The 12,644-nt window shown below is 42.2% G+C and overlaps 1 protein-coding gene across 2 annotated transcripts in view; it reads right to left on the minus strand.

Annotated features, from left to right (window-relative positions):
- Positions 1 to 12,644, minus strand: part of LOC146609535 (RNA-binding motif, single-stranded-interacting protein 3-like) — a 301,239-nt gene that overhangs the window by 157,559 nt on the left and 131,036 nt on the right. For both annotated transcript variants that reach the window (XM_085345750.1, XM_085345749.1), the window contains exon 4: positions 8,508 to 8,665. In XM_085345750.1, coding sequence (XP_085201876.1) covers positions 8,508 to 8,665 — 158 coding nt within the window. The remainder of the gene's footprint in view (positions 1 to 8,507; positions 8,666 to 12,644) is intronic.

Consider the following 12,644-nt stretch of genomic DNA (forward strand, 5'->3'; position numbering starts at 1 on the left):
AAAAAATCATTCAGAAAAACAAAGACTACAAAATTTATACATCGAAACAGTGCGCTGGCAAGGATGAGAAGCGATAAATCAAAAAAGCTTCAACAAATTGGATAATTCCTCTTCTGGCTTCAGCAGTCAATCTTTTTCTTGGCAGAATCACTTAATTTTGTATTTTTTTTTTTAGGTGCCAGGATTCCCCAGAGTTTTGTTGGCGGGTTTGCAGTAAACTGGCGAATGTTTCCTACCGAACCCTTAACAGCTCTAAATGCAGGAAGGATGTTGGAATGGAAGGTAGTCTGGCTGTTTGTAGTGTTTTTTCTTTGCTTTGCTTTTTTTCTCCTGCTTCTACAAATGTCACATTCTTTGGGCAATAACAAGCTGGCAGTAGTACACAACATCTTACAATCATGGCATCATAAGGTAATAGAGCTTCATAATTTGTTAGACGAAAAACAACATAATGATAAAGTCCATTCATTTTCAACAGAACGGAGCTAAAGTGTTTGGCCAGCGTATGTCATCATACCCATCTGCTGAAGTTGGCTGTGGTCACACACGCTGTGGTCACTGGCTGTCATCAACCATTGTCATTTAACTTTTTTGCCCATTTCTGTTACTGATGGGATTTTATTTTTAATGAACTGGCAAGTCTAAAATGGATGACAAGTTGATTAGAAACATTCAAACTTACTCACCTCCCTCAATAATAAGAATGGATTATAGCTGCAAGCAGAAATGAAGCTGCCGGGCGCCAGTGAGGTAATTTATAAAGGAAAAGGAGGTAATTTAAAAGTTTTAGCATATGTTCAGAATTCATTGTTACAGAGTTAAATTTAAAACAATTCATTTTCACATTAAGGGATGTTCAATAAAGGAATGCTTTAAAATTCAGATCAGCTCGTAGAGGTTCCACTGGGAAAATTGTTCTCACAATTTACTCTGTGTCATTTTGGATGAGACTGGATCAGCGTGCTGAATTGAATCCAGCAGCATTCCATTTATGTCTTGCTGTGCAACTTTCTCATGAATAATCATCCCCCTACCTTTTTTCTAATATTAAATTGACATAAAATTCAAAATTTTGCAAAAAATTATATATTTCAGGATAAATGGAATTCATTTACCAGCCTTTGATACTTATTAATTCTACCTGCTGTTCTTTGCAAAAGTAATTCACATAGATTTGATTTATAACGGCAGGAAGAGGAATAAAAGAATAAGTTCTTTGAATTTTAAAAAAATATTGTATAAGCTATTTTAAAGTTGCATGTAAAGTGTGAAAGTTTTTGCTCAGGGGGACACACTTTTAGTAAAAAGAAGAAAAAAAGATATTTAGGACTGTAGTTGAGTATGCCAGTGCAAAACTTTGGTATAAAGCCAGTGGTTAAGAGTGCCAAACAAAAAATAACTTGATGTATTCTGAAGGGTTGTTCCACGGTTATAAAACACTTGATTGTGATGAACTGGTAGCACATCATAGTGTAATCTTGGATTCACAAATGTAGGCTAAGCTAAAGGCAAGGCAGACAACCACCTCTGGACATCAAACACTTTAGTTAAGACAAGTTACTTCTGCCAAGGAGGTTATATTTTTGGCAGCGTTTGGGTGTGTGCATGCATATCATCTTTCTGTCTGCAAAGATCTTATACAAAGAAGTTTTGAATAAATTCTGATGAAACTTTGTAGGGGTGTTGAATGGGGTCACATTAACAATCCATTAAAATTCATTTAAACTACAGCCACATAATTAAAACATTATTTAGAATTAAGAAAAAAGGCTGAGAGAGTGAGTTGCCTTGGCAGGGATTTGACTATCAAGATGTTTTTTCATATTTTATTCATGTACACTCTTTTTTGTTTAAATTAAAGAAACAAAAGGTCAATTAGCAAACTTTTTTTTGGGGGGGGGGGGGGGGGGGGGGGGATAGCTGTGGTCAGAGCTACTCTACTGATTACCCTTGTTTATGACTTTTATGCAAACGTAACCGAAGTATTGAAAAATATGTATTCTCCAAATGGTTGGCGAGTGCTTGCCGCCCCACTTCTATCCTGTTTTAAATACTAGGAGTAAATTTAACCTCCATAATTAAAATATGCATTTAAGTATCATATTAAACTTCTAATTTAACTGTTTGGTAAGTGCCCTGTTCAGTTGAATGCACTCTTCAAAGCCCGAGAGTTGAAAATACTGGAGCAGAAAGAATGTGCACCAAAAACCAGATGCATAAATCCAGATCTGAGCCTGGGAAAATCAAAAAACAAGCAGGTAGTTTGTGTTGACTGACAGTGTGCATCAAGAACAGACAAGGGCAACAGTAAGTAGCAACAGGAGGCATTAACCTGAGTGTTGCTAGTTACCATTTCTGCCTCTCTCCAGCTCTCTCTCTCTCACACACACACACACACACACACACACACACACACACACACACACACACACACACACACACACACACACACACGTGTACACTGGCCTTCTTCAGAGCCAGCCTTGCAGAATTGCCTGTGTTTGTTTGGAAGTGTCCAACCTGTCAAACCCACATGCCGTGCACTGCTGTCTGACACGCACAAATGAACACATCTCATCTGTGCTGGTGCGGCTTCTGCTTTCTAGATATTGCTTCAAAAGGAAAGTCAGCAGAGTGAAAAGGAGAAAAGGAAGAGGTAGGACGAAGCAGAGTCCAGAGATCTCAGGTTTTGTCCCTTACGTCAATCAGTCTTTTTGTACAACTGACCCTGTTGCTGCTTCTGCTGGAGCTTAAAAACTCTCTCGCCCTGTACAGCTGGATTCAGATAAAAGGCAATGCAGCGTGTGGAGACGGGCAATGACTACACTGTTGCTGTGGTTGCTGGTATACTTAAACTGAAGTGAAGTGCAGCTAGAGAAAACCAGACATTTTTTGAGAAGGCATTTTCTGTTAACCTAAATGCATCTGAATCTAAACTCTTACTAAAACGCTATTTAAGAAAATAACTCTGCTGAAAGTGTCAGCTGTTGTGTAAAACTGGAAGAGGAGATCTTTTCAGCTTCTAAATAGGCAAACTGTCTATGTGTCATGTATACAGTAATGGGAGTATAAATAATTCAAAAATACAGCCTAAGGCCAAATCAACTTCTCTGCTCGCCCTCGCTCTAAAATTGATGTTCAGGAAGGAAGGAGGTGTAGTATTTTAGCCAGTTTGGCTTGGCCAGTAAAATGATTGTGTCACTTGTGCCGGAGCAGAGAAGTGGAGGGTTTAACATGATAAAGAGATGTTAGCAAGCGAACGAGAATGAAAGGGAAAAGAAGTTGGAGAGGCGGAATAGAGTGTTACAGAGAGAAAGAGGAAGAGAGACAGAAAAAGTGGGTGTGAAGGATTCTAGTTCCAAGAATAGCAGATGCTTCTACTCGATTTGAAGCTGTAGGTGTAGGAGTAGTTTAGGCATTCCTGTGGTTGTGTCACTGCTTTTCAGAGGTTAAACATCACTATCTCTTTGTACCCTGAGTGACGCACACCCTGACCCTGCAGAAAGACGAGAGGATGGTGTGCTGGGGGCAAAGACAGAGCAGAAGAGGGGCAGGAGTTGAGGCAGGTGGATAGGTGGAAAAGTGAAAAGAGACACTTACAATTCAAGGGGGAAAAATGAATTAAGAAGACAGACTATTAAGGAGACAGATACAAATATAGACATTTTAGAGTCCATAAAACCTAGTGACAACATACCTTGAAATGCTATCCATGTTGTTTGATGCTTGAGTTTCTTTTTGTAATGCAAATTCCTGCTACTCATTGGCCTAACATAAAAAAACAAGATATTATCTGCCAGTGTTTTTCTCTGGCTTAAATGCAGATGTGCTGTGGGTGACGTGATGGTAAATTTGAGACTTTGAAGCTGGACTGCAGAGCCCTTGGTCACACTTATTCTCCCCTCTGTCAGTTTTTTGAAATGGAGCCATGGGACAGGCAAGCTCTGATGGCTAAGCAGCTAATGTCAACACTGGACCTCAGAGAGTCATTTTGGATAATGTGGCACTGAGTGCCTGAGTCTCTGCTCCATAAAAAACAGGTGGTCCCAGGGTCACCCCTCCCTTCTCTCCCCCTCACCTCCTGTGCTTAGCATATCTCATGCCTCTCTCCCTCCATTTCCCCTCTCTAGGTCTCCCTCCACCATTCCCTCAGCACACACGAGAAAGGTTATTTGAGCAATTGGTGGTGATTAGCTCTTGATTTGGCTGACTATTTGTGAGATCAGGCCAGTCCACGGATGCGAAACCCACTGCAACTGAGGGCACAGCTGTTCGGCCAGGACTGAAATTGAGTGAGGAGAACCGAAATGAGAAATAGGGGAAGAAAAGGGGACAAGAAACAAGGAAAAACAGTTTTCAAGGGTTTGGCTGGCAGGTAAAATACCTCCAGTTTTCTACTTGTTATTCCAGGTGTAGAACCTCATGAAGAAATTCCTTTCTTTCAGCTACCTCCTTCCTCTATTTCTAATCATCGCCCGGGGTGGAGAGCACAAACAAGAAAAATGTGGATGCTGGTTAAACGGGTTTACCCCAAAGTGATTTGGGGGGGTATGCGCTTGCTTTGTTGGTTGGGTTGGTTGGTATTGGGCTTATGGTTGGCCTACTGCCTCAACATTGGTGGCTAGGCCAAAGAATTTTTCTCACAATAACAGCTATTCCTTCTCTGAGTTTCGTCATCCATCTATCCATCCACTCTGCTAGCCAGGCAAAAAAAGGAAGGCCTCTCACTATCAGAGTGTTCAGCCAACAAATCCCCACTCCGCTCCTTTGGCCTCTTCCCTACACCCATATATTAGGCTGACGGCTGAATAAAACAGATTAGGCACCCACCCGAATCTAACAGCATGTAACTCCAACCGTTGTGCGAACTTTGGTATTCTTACTCCCAGGAACAAAAAAGGTTGAACGAGGTAGCTGAACGAAAAGAAATGTTGGCTTTAGCATCTGCAGTAACTGCATCCTCAGTTGTTTTTAACTGTATACTTGTGTCTCTGCAATTTCAGTCTTGGTTTTTAGAGCACAAGAACAAGGAAATCATATCATATCTGTAACCGTCTCTAATCATCTGCATAAACACACTGGTGAGTACAGTCACCATTTGAATGCCAGTATCACCAAACAGAACTACAAATGGCACCAACAACGATCCAATGCTGTCACTATATAGAGAAAGCATGTCGCTGCTGCTGAATGCACAAACCCTCATTTTGCACACTATAGGTTTTTACTGCATAGATAACAGTCATTCTGCAATATTGTAATTCACAGTGTTGTCTTCAAAGATAGAGTTATGTCTTTAAATCAGCAATCAGTAAATTAAACACTTTGGAAATATGAATATTATATGACTCTATATATTTGTGCAAATCACAAAATTAAATCCCTCTGTGTTTTGCATTTTAAATGAGAACATAATTTTGGGAGAGAGAACTTGATGAAGGTTACTGGCTCTCAAAGACAGGATCTTGGTAATAAAATATTAGAGTTCACAAGAATGGGGTAAAAAACCACAAGGCATTTATTTTTCTGGCATCTCTCAGGCGCATTCAGCAGCCTCCAATCAGCAGCTACGATATGGCTCGGTGTCAAGAATGCATCACTTTGGCGGCAGCGTGTTTGCTTCTGAGCTAGATGTGAACCAGGGTGGGAAGAGCTGCTTTGTGTGCGATGCTACAAACGCCGACCTAAAAATCATCTTTGACCCGTCTCACTTCCAGCACTCACGAGGGTCGATACAGGATGCCGTGTACACACATAAGAGCACGACAGTTAGGCCGGCTAACATTACTGAAAGTCACCCACAGTTTACTCTCCTAAACGTACAGTGCCAAATTTAGCGAGCATTTATGTTTAACACAGAGGCTCCCCGGGAGAGCTGATGGGGCCGACGGCCAGGAAAGGAGGTGTTTTGTGCTGAAGGGGGACTGGGCATGTGGGGGGGAATAAAACCTGAGGGGAACCCAGGGTGCCGCAGACTGCAGAAGAGTCGCATGACCTTTTCTACAATGCTGCCACCCGCCTGCCACTGAAACACAGTCTGGCTAATTAAAGTTTCAGTGGCATTGAATTTTCACTGGCACAGCACACCCCGGGCAACCTTGGGGGCTTCTAGGCAGGCGATACACAAAGTGGGAAAGACGGTAGATGTAAGAAAAGAGGCAGAAGGTAGCAGAGTAAATGCATTTAAAGAAAGGACAGCCACTAGAGGACAGCACGGCAGATCCGAGCTGTAACAAAAAGTCAGTGGATTTTCATAACACAGTGGAGAAAAGCTATATATTAGAATGCAAATCTACATTCACAAACATGCACGCTCCCTGGGTATTTTACATAAGCTCCGACATGGTTTGCCCTTCCAAACAGTTATGCTCAAAATATTCAAGATCACATGGAATTAGAAATGAAATTGAAACTGTCCAACTCTGTACAACTGGGTGAATGCAAGAGCTAAAGCAGGAGATATCCAATGTCAAAATGCTGAGTGCTTTTCCAAATCTTATCGGGCCGCCTCTCAGCCTAATGGAATCTCGATGGGTCAGTTTCAAGAATAAATGCATGACTTATGACATGGCTGCTGGGAAGATTACCAAACACACTGGACAGCATGTTCCTTTCTCCAAAGGATCATTGAATAATTGGCCAAGTTTGACCAGGACATTTCTGAAAATATGTCCAAGAAAAGGTTATGCAACCAGACAGACTCGCTCATGGCCTGTATTTCACAATCTGCCGGCCTTGTCTCCATTAATGATCTTGACCCCCTTTTCACCATTTCAGAAGTGAAAAGGGTTTAATGAAGCTGAACAAAGCTGCTTGTGTGTGTCTATGTGTGTGTGTGTGTGTGTGTGTGTCTGTGACTGTGTGAGACAGAGAAAAAGAAAGCCTGTGTGGCTGTGTGTTACAGCTTGATGAGGTCTTGGTCTGTGATTCCTTGGGGAGGTGGTCCAATCTAGGCTTTATTAGGCCTTATTGAGCTGTGTGCAAGCAGGTGTGTGTGTCTGTGTGTTTCCTCTATCAAGAACATTTGGCAGAGCTTTATGAGTACCTTTGTGTGTGTGCGTGCGTGCGTGCGTGTGTGTGTGTATGTGTGTGTGACACCAAAAGACACCGAGTTGGTTGCAGTTTAATGGGGTGTGCATGGACCCGATTTCAAGCCTGTAATTTTCTTCTTAGAGGTGATTTTTTTTGGTTTGATTGCATCATTTGTGTACACAGGCACAGCTATGCTTCTCAACCAGCTATGCTTGGGTCTAAGCATGTGTCATCCTGTGAAAAAAGACACCGTTTGCTGTATGTAGAATACAGATCGGATTTATTGCTACATGACAAATAATCGAGTTGTGGCCTGCATTCTACCTTGAATATCTCACAATATTTTTTTCAAATACAGAGAAACATAGATACGGAATCTTTATTAGGTCCTTGAAAGCACAGACGCCATGCATATTTTTTTCATTAAAAAGAGGAAACAGACATTTTTTTAATCTAGTTAAACAGGTGAGTGATTATCCAGCAAACACAGTAAAAATTACCTGTATTCTAGGCGGGTTAACTATAACTGGTAGCTAGCCATTAGTACAATGTTCTAATGGTGTATGTCTGGGATTTGCAGCTAGTATAAATTCTCTTCAGGATACCTATACGTGTTTATGTTGTATTATATCTTTTTAAAAGATGACAGTTTCAACTGGGATATTGACAAAACTAAACGCACGCTGTGATTCACTAGCTTGTAGAATCATCTTTAGCAGTAATATCTTGAAGAAATCGTTTTCTGTTTAACATCATCAGATTCCCACGGTTGCTCATGTACAGCTCTCTTAAGGTCCAACCACAGCATTTCAATCAGGTTGAGGTCTGGACTTGGACCTCAAGGTCGGAGCCATTTTTAGCATTTTATTTTAGATTTGCTGCAGTGTTTGGGATCATTGTTCTGATGAATGATTAAATTTGGGACGAGATTTAGCTGCCAGACAAATGGCCTCGTATTTGAATCAAGAATATTTTGGTGTACAGAGGAGTTCATGGTCAACTCATGGTGCCCAGGTCCTGTAGTTACAGAACAACACCAAAGCATTATTTCTCAATCACCGTTCTTGACAGTTGGTGTGATGTTTTGATGCACCTAAATGCTCCAGACCAGCAAACTGCCAAAACTACTGCTCTTACAGAGGTGGCCGCTGCTGCTAAGCCTCTTAATTCCTATGGACACAGTAAATGTGTGCTTAGTTTTATTTGCAGGACTCCAACAAAATAAAAAGACAAAAATCACCAGTTTGTACTGGGGTATGTTTTGTCTTTGTTTTGTTTTCATAAATGGCGCATATGGTAAAAAATCGAAGGATACATATGTGTATCTATAACGTACACCTGTTCTGATAAATGCTTGACAAGCACAGCGTGGCCAAGAGCGGCACACAATTATGTAAATGAAAGAAATATTTATACTATTGGCAAGAATTACAGTATAACCATTGTATTTAATGACGATCGTTCCCAGTACTCACGGTTGGCAGAGTTTGATGAGATCCTGGTCGGTGGTCCCAGGTGGCAGGCCTCGAATGTACAGGTTGGTCTTACTCAGCTGCTCCGCCCCTCCCTGGCTGCAGCTGTTGGTGCTGGGGCTGGGAGGAGCCATGGGATGAGGGGGTGGAGCATAGGGCTGCTGGAAAGAGAAGGTAAAGAGAAAGCAAGTCAATACAAGGTTTCATTTTAAGACAGCAGGCAGAGTCAAAGCATTTAAAGATTCTCAGAGCATGATTATGAACAAGAATATGGCAGCAAACGCGTATTTGCTTAAAGGAATGGGGAAGTGATGGCAGCCTTAGTGGGGAATGTCTCTGTCAAAGCTTCTCTGGTTCTCATTTTAGCAGCTGGTATGGATTCGTATTCATGTTACTGTGTGTGAGTCCCTCTCTTTGAAACTTCTGGCCTCCCCAAAATTTATAAAGAAACTAAGAGAGTGACCTCCTGCATGTCATTATTAAAGAGAGATGGCAAAATGCATTTCAAGGTGTTCAGCTGTTGCCAGTAATCCAGCCGTAATCCTACTGTTCTGATGTTTACAGCAGCTTTAAAAGACAATGAGAAGTGAGGTGTGAAAACATTTCTTAGACAGGAGCAGAAAATGTGAGAGAGAGAGTTCAAAATGTTTCATTTGAAGAAACAGCAGGCACTGCCAGCACAATGTCCCCGCAATCGCGAGACGAGACATTTTGGGGCAGCTGTGAAGCGGCGAGGAGAAGCGAGCAGGGTCACTACGAGATGAAAACCCAGCAAGTAAAAGTTTCAAGAAAGCAACCTTAGCCTCAAATAATAATACTGCGAGGAAAACATCTTCACGTAGAGAAATAAAAAGGTCTACACAATGACAGGAAAAGTGCTTCGCTTCTTTCAAACTTTTGTCACCTTCCTGCTTAATAAAGCAATAGATTATATCTGGTTTTGTAACTTTCTGGGCTTTTTGCGCATATGCAACTGGAGTCGAGGGGACAAACATTTCTTCATTTTGCATCTTAAATAAACATTTCACCAAGGTGACTCTCTGATATTAGAGTTCACGAGGCTCCTAGCAGCTTATGAACAGTTTTAAATGATGGCAACTTCCTGCTTTCTACTAATACCCTCAAAACCAATTTCATTACACTGCGAAACAATTTACACCTCAGAGGGTGTGAGATCCTGATGCAATAATCCAGTACAGCCTATTTTATAAGCATCTCAATATGAATGAAATTTTCAGTTTAATCTCCATCTCACAAAATGTATTCAAAATGTATTAGAATTATGATGCCCCAACCCCTCCATTTGTTTTTTTCTCCTTGCCTTTCCCATCTCCTGCTTTCCTTACGTGCTTGTTGTGCTGTTAGCATAGATTTATGGTATAGGAGTCAGGGCCCCCCGCTCACAGCCCATTTATATCTCTATTGCAGGGACACTGCACATAGTGACAGAGAGAGAGCCGGGGCCCTGCGGGCATGAACAGAGACACAGAGACAAAAAGCGAGGGAGAAACACTAAAAGAGAGCGAGGAAGGAAGTGAGACGGAAGAAGAGCGAAAGAAACCACACTGCAATAAAGTGAGTGAGTGATGAATGAAAGGGAGGAGAGAAAAATGGTCAGGGAAAGAGGGGGACATGACTAAATACCACCACCAGCTCCAGTTAACCACGTTAACCCTTATCTTCCCTAGAGAGAAGCTCAAGCCCTCATACCATGCTGTAAAACCCCCCCACATATCCATGCACATACACCTACACGCACACAGACACACACACACGCCATTAGCCCTCCAATCTGCCCCACACGTTAGCAGCGACTGGCGGAGCATGGCTGATTTGATGTGCTATTTTAAGCGTGTGTGCCATGCCAGCGTGTCGCCTCCCACTCCTCAGACAAAGAGCCGGGGTCCCTGGAGCATGAAGAGGGAGCCACGTCCATCAATAGACGGCCAATTACCACGCTGAGCTTAGTGGAACTGATGGGCAGCCACTCACTGTGCTGGACTCACCCACACTGTACACATGTCGGCCGTTGTGCATACGCTCACACTCACAGACACACCTATGCGCCACATGATAACACAGAAACAACCTTTTTCAGAACAGTCATCCACAGCGCGTTAATATTAAAGCTTTAATATTAAAGCTTGAATATTAAAGTGAAAACAACTACTGTTTTAGGTCTACGAATGATGACCATCAGAATGACTTTGTACATTTAGGGAGTCGACGTCCAAGTTGAAAGAAGTTTGAAATTTAAATCCAACTTTCAAGCACACAGGTCCGATCACCACAGACACAAATTTCCCTAAACTTCCCCCATCCCGCCCCCCACCTTGCCCATCTGGTAGCCTTGGTTGCATGGGCTTGAATGAAAAAAGCCAAACTAGTCTCCAGTCATTCAAGTTTCCACGCTGTGGCAGTATAGAAGAATCTTAATCTCTCGAGTGCCCTGTGGGACTTGTTTTTTCTCACTCAAATGCACAGCTGCAGTCCAAGCCTTGACTTTGAGGCTTTCACCTTAGGTCCCCCCCGTCCACTCGTTAGATTTTTCTCTTAGTCCGCTGCAGTTTAAAATACACACATGGTAATTACCACACTGTGTGACTCCAACAAATTCGCAGCACAAACGAGAGACACTAGACAGAACCTCTTTCAGCGTTCAGTTTTAATTAATAGCCCCTCTCTCGCTTTCTCAGGCTTTCTCTCCCCCCACTTCTTTGTTAGCCCCCATGGTGACACACACAGCCCTGACTGTCCTTCTCGGGCTCCAGGCTTGGCTTCCATGCTTACTCTTTGGAATTCATGTGTCCCGCCCTATCGATTTGCTTTCATTTTTCTTTTTAAGGTCAGAAGCTGAAATCTTACACAGTGAGGCATGGAGGGTCAAAACCAGTCTAATACTTACAGGGATGGGTTAAAAGGCAGCATGCAAAGGTATCCACTAGGAATCCCCTGGGATGAAGAACGCAGTCTGTGCTAAAGGCCTCAAAGGAATGGTTGACTATGCGGTTGGGGGTGGGTCAGGGTGAATTTAATGGCACATTTTTAAAAATACTACTTTTATTTTATATCTGGAAGAATGTGGTACAAGTTTAGATATTTTGGGTAAAAACGAAATGGAAAGAGCTCCGCGAGAGCTCCTCAAATCTAATCATTACTCAAGTAACTCCATCATTCTTCTATGAAGACGATCCTAATATCAGCTTGCTGTGCTGTGTAGGAGCCATATATGTAATTTAAGTAAGATTTCTGTTTAATCTTGGGGCAGTATGTGAACTTTTAAATGCAATGGATCCAAGACAATCCTGGACACAACTGGTTTTCTCTGCAGCACAGACACCCACACACACACAGAGCACCAAATGTTTCAAACTCTTTGTTTTATATCCATTTCCCTCTTTGCTTCTGCTGGTCGCTGCACTAGAGGTTAATATCCAGGCTTGTTTTTCTTGCCGGACAGTTTCATGACTCCTGTTTACCCTTGGTCTGTCAGCCTGCCAGATCAGGCTTCTCAAATATATTAAATACTAGCCTCATGTGTCAGAATGATGAGGACTGAGTATAGCACTTGGCAAAGAGTAATTTACCAAAAAGGGGAGGGAACAGAAGACTCACGGGAATAAAAAAAAGGATGGGAAAAATAAAAGGATGGGAAAAATAAAAAATAAAGCAAGGTAGAAAGAATTAGAGTGAAATAGAAGGGTGTGAGAAAACCGCTGGTTATGACACTTCAAAAACCTCCAGGTGGTAAATGAGAAAAACCTCCGTTCTGCCTCCTCCCTACCCAGGTGTGACATGCCGCTACAGAGGCTTACTTGGGATTTCAATTTGCTGCACTGTATTTTAGACAGGCAAAATGGTTTACACAGGCCCAATTTACCGAGCCAGTCGTGAAGGGGGGCTCACAGCCTCTGTGACACGCCAGGGAATGTTTATGAGTGTATTAAGTGAGGATGATAAATCTAGCCTACGTTACATAGGCTGAAGGCGCATGGCGTTGTGATGTATATTTACACACCCACACAAGGACAATGCATTTTTTCCCCTAAACCACAGCTATATGCTTTTTTTTAAAACCACTGCTAGACTTATAAAAGGCTTAAACCTGCTTTGGTCACTGCGTCACATGCATGTTTGTGT

The sequence above is a fragment of the Diplotaxodon limnothrissa genome, linkage group LG22 (assembly GCF_057381915.1).
Source record: "Diplotaxodon limnothrissa isolate DT_005_m linkage group LG22, D_limnothrissa_male_GT1.1, whole genome shotgun sequence".
NCBI lineage: Eukaryota > Metazoa > Chordata > Actinopteri > Cichliformes > Cichlidae > Diplotaxodon > Diplotaxodon limnothrissa.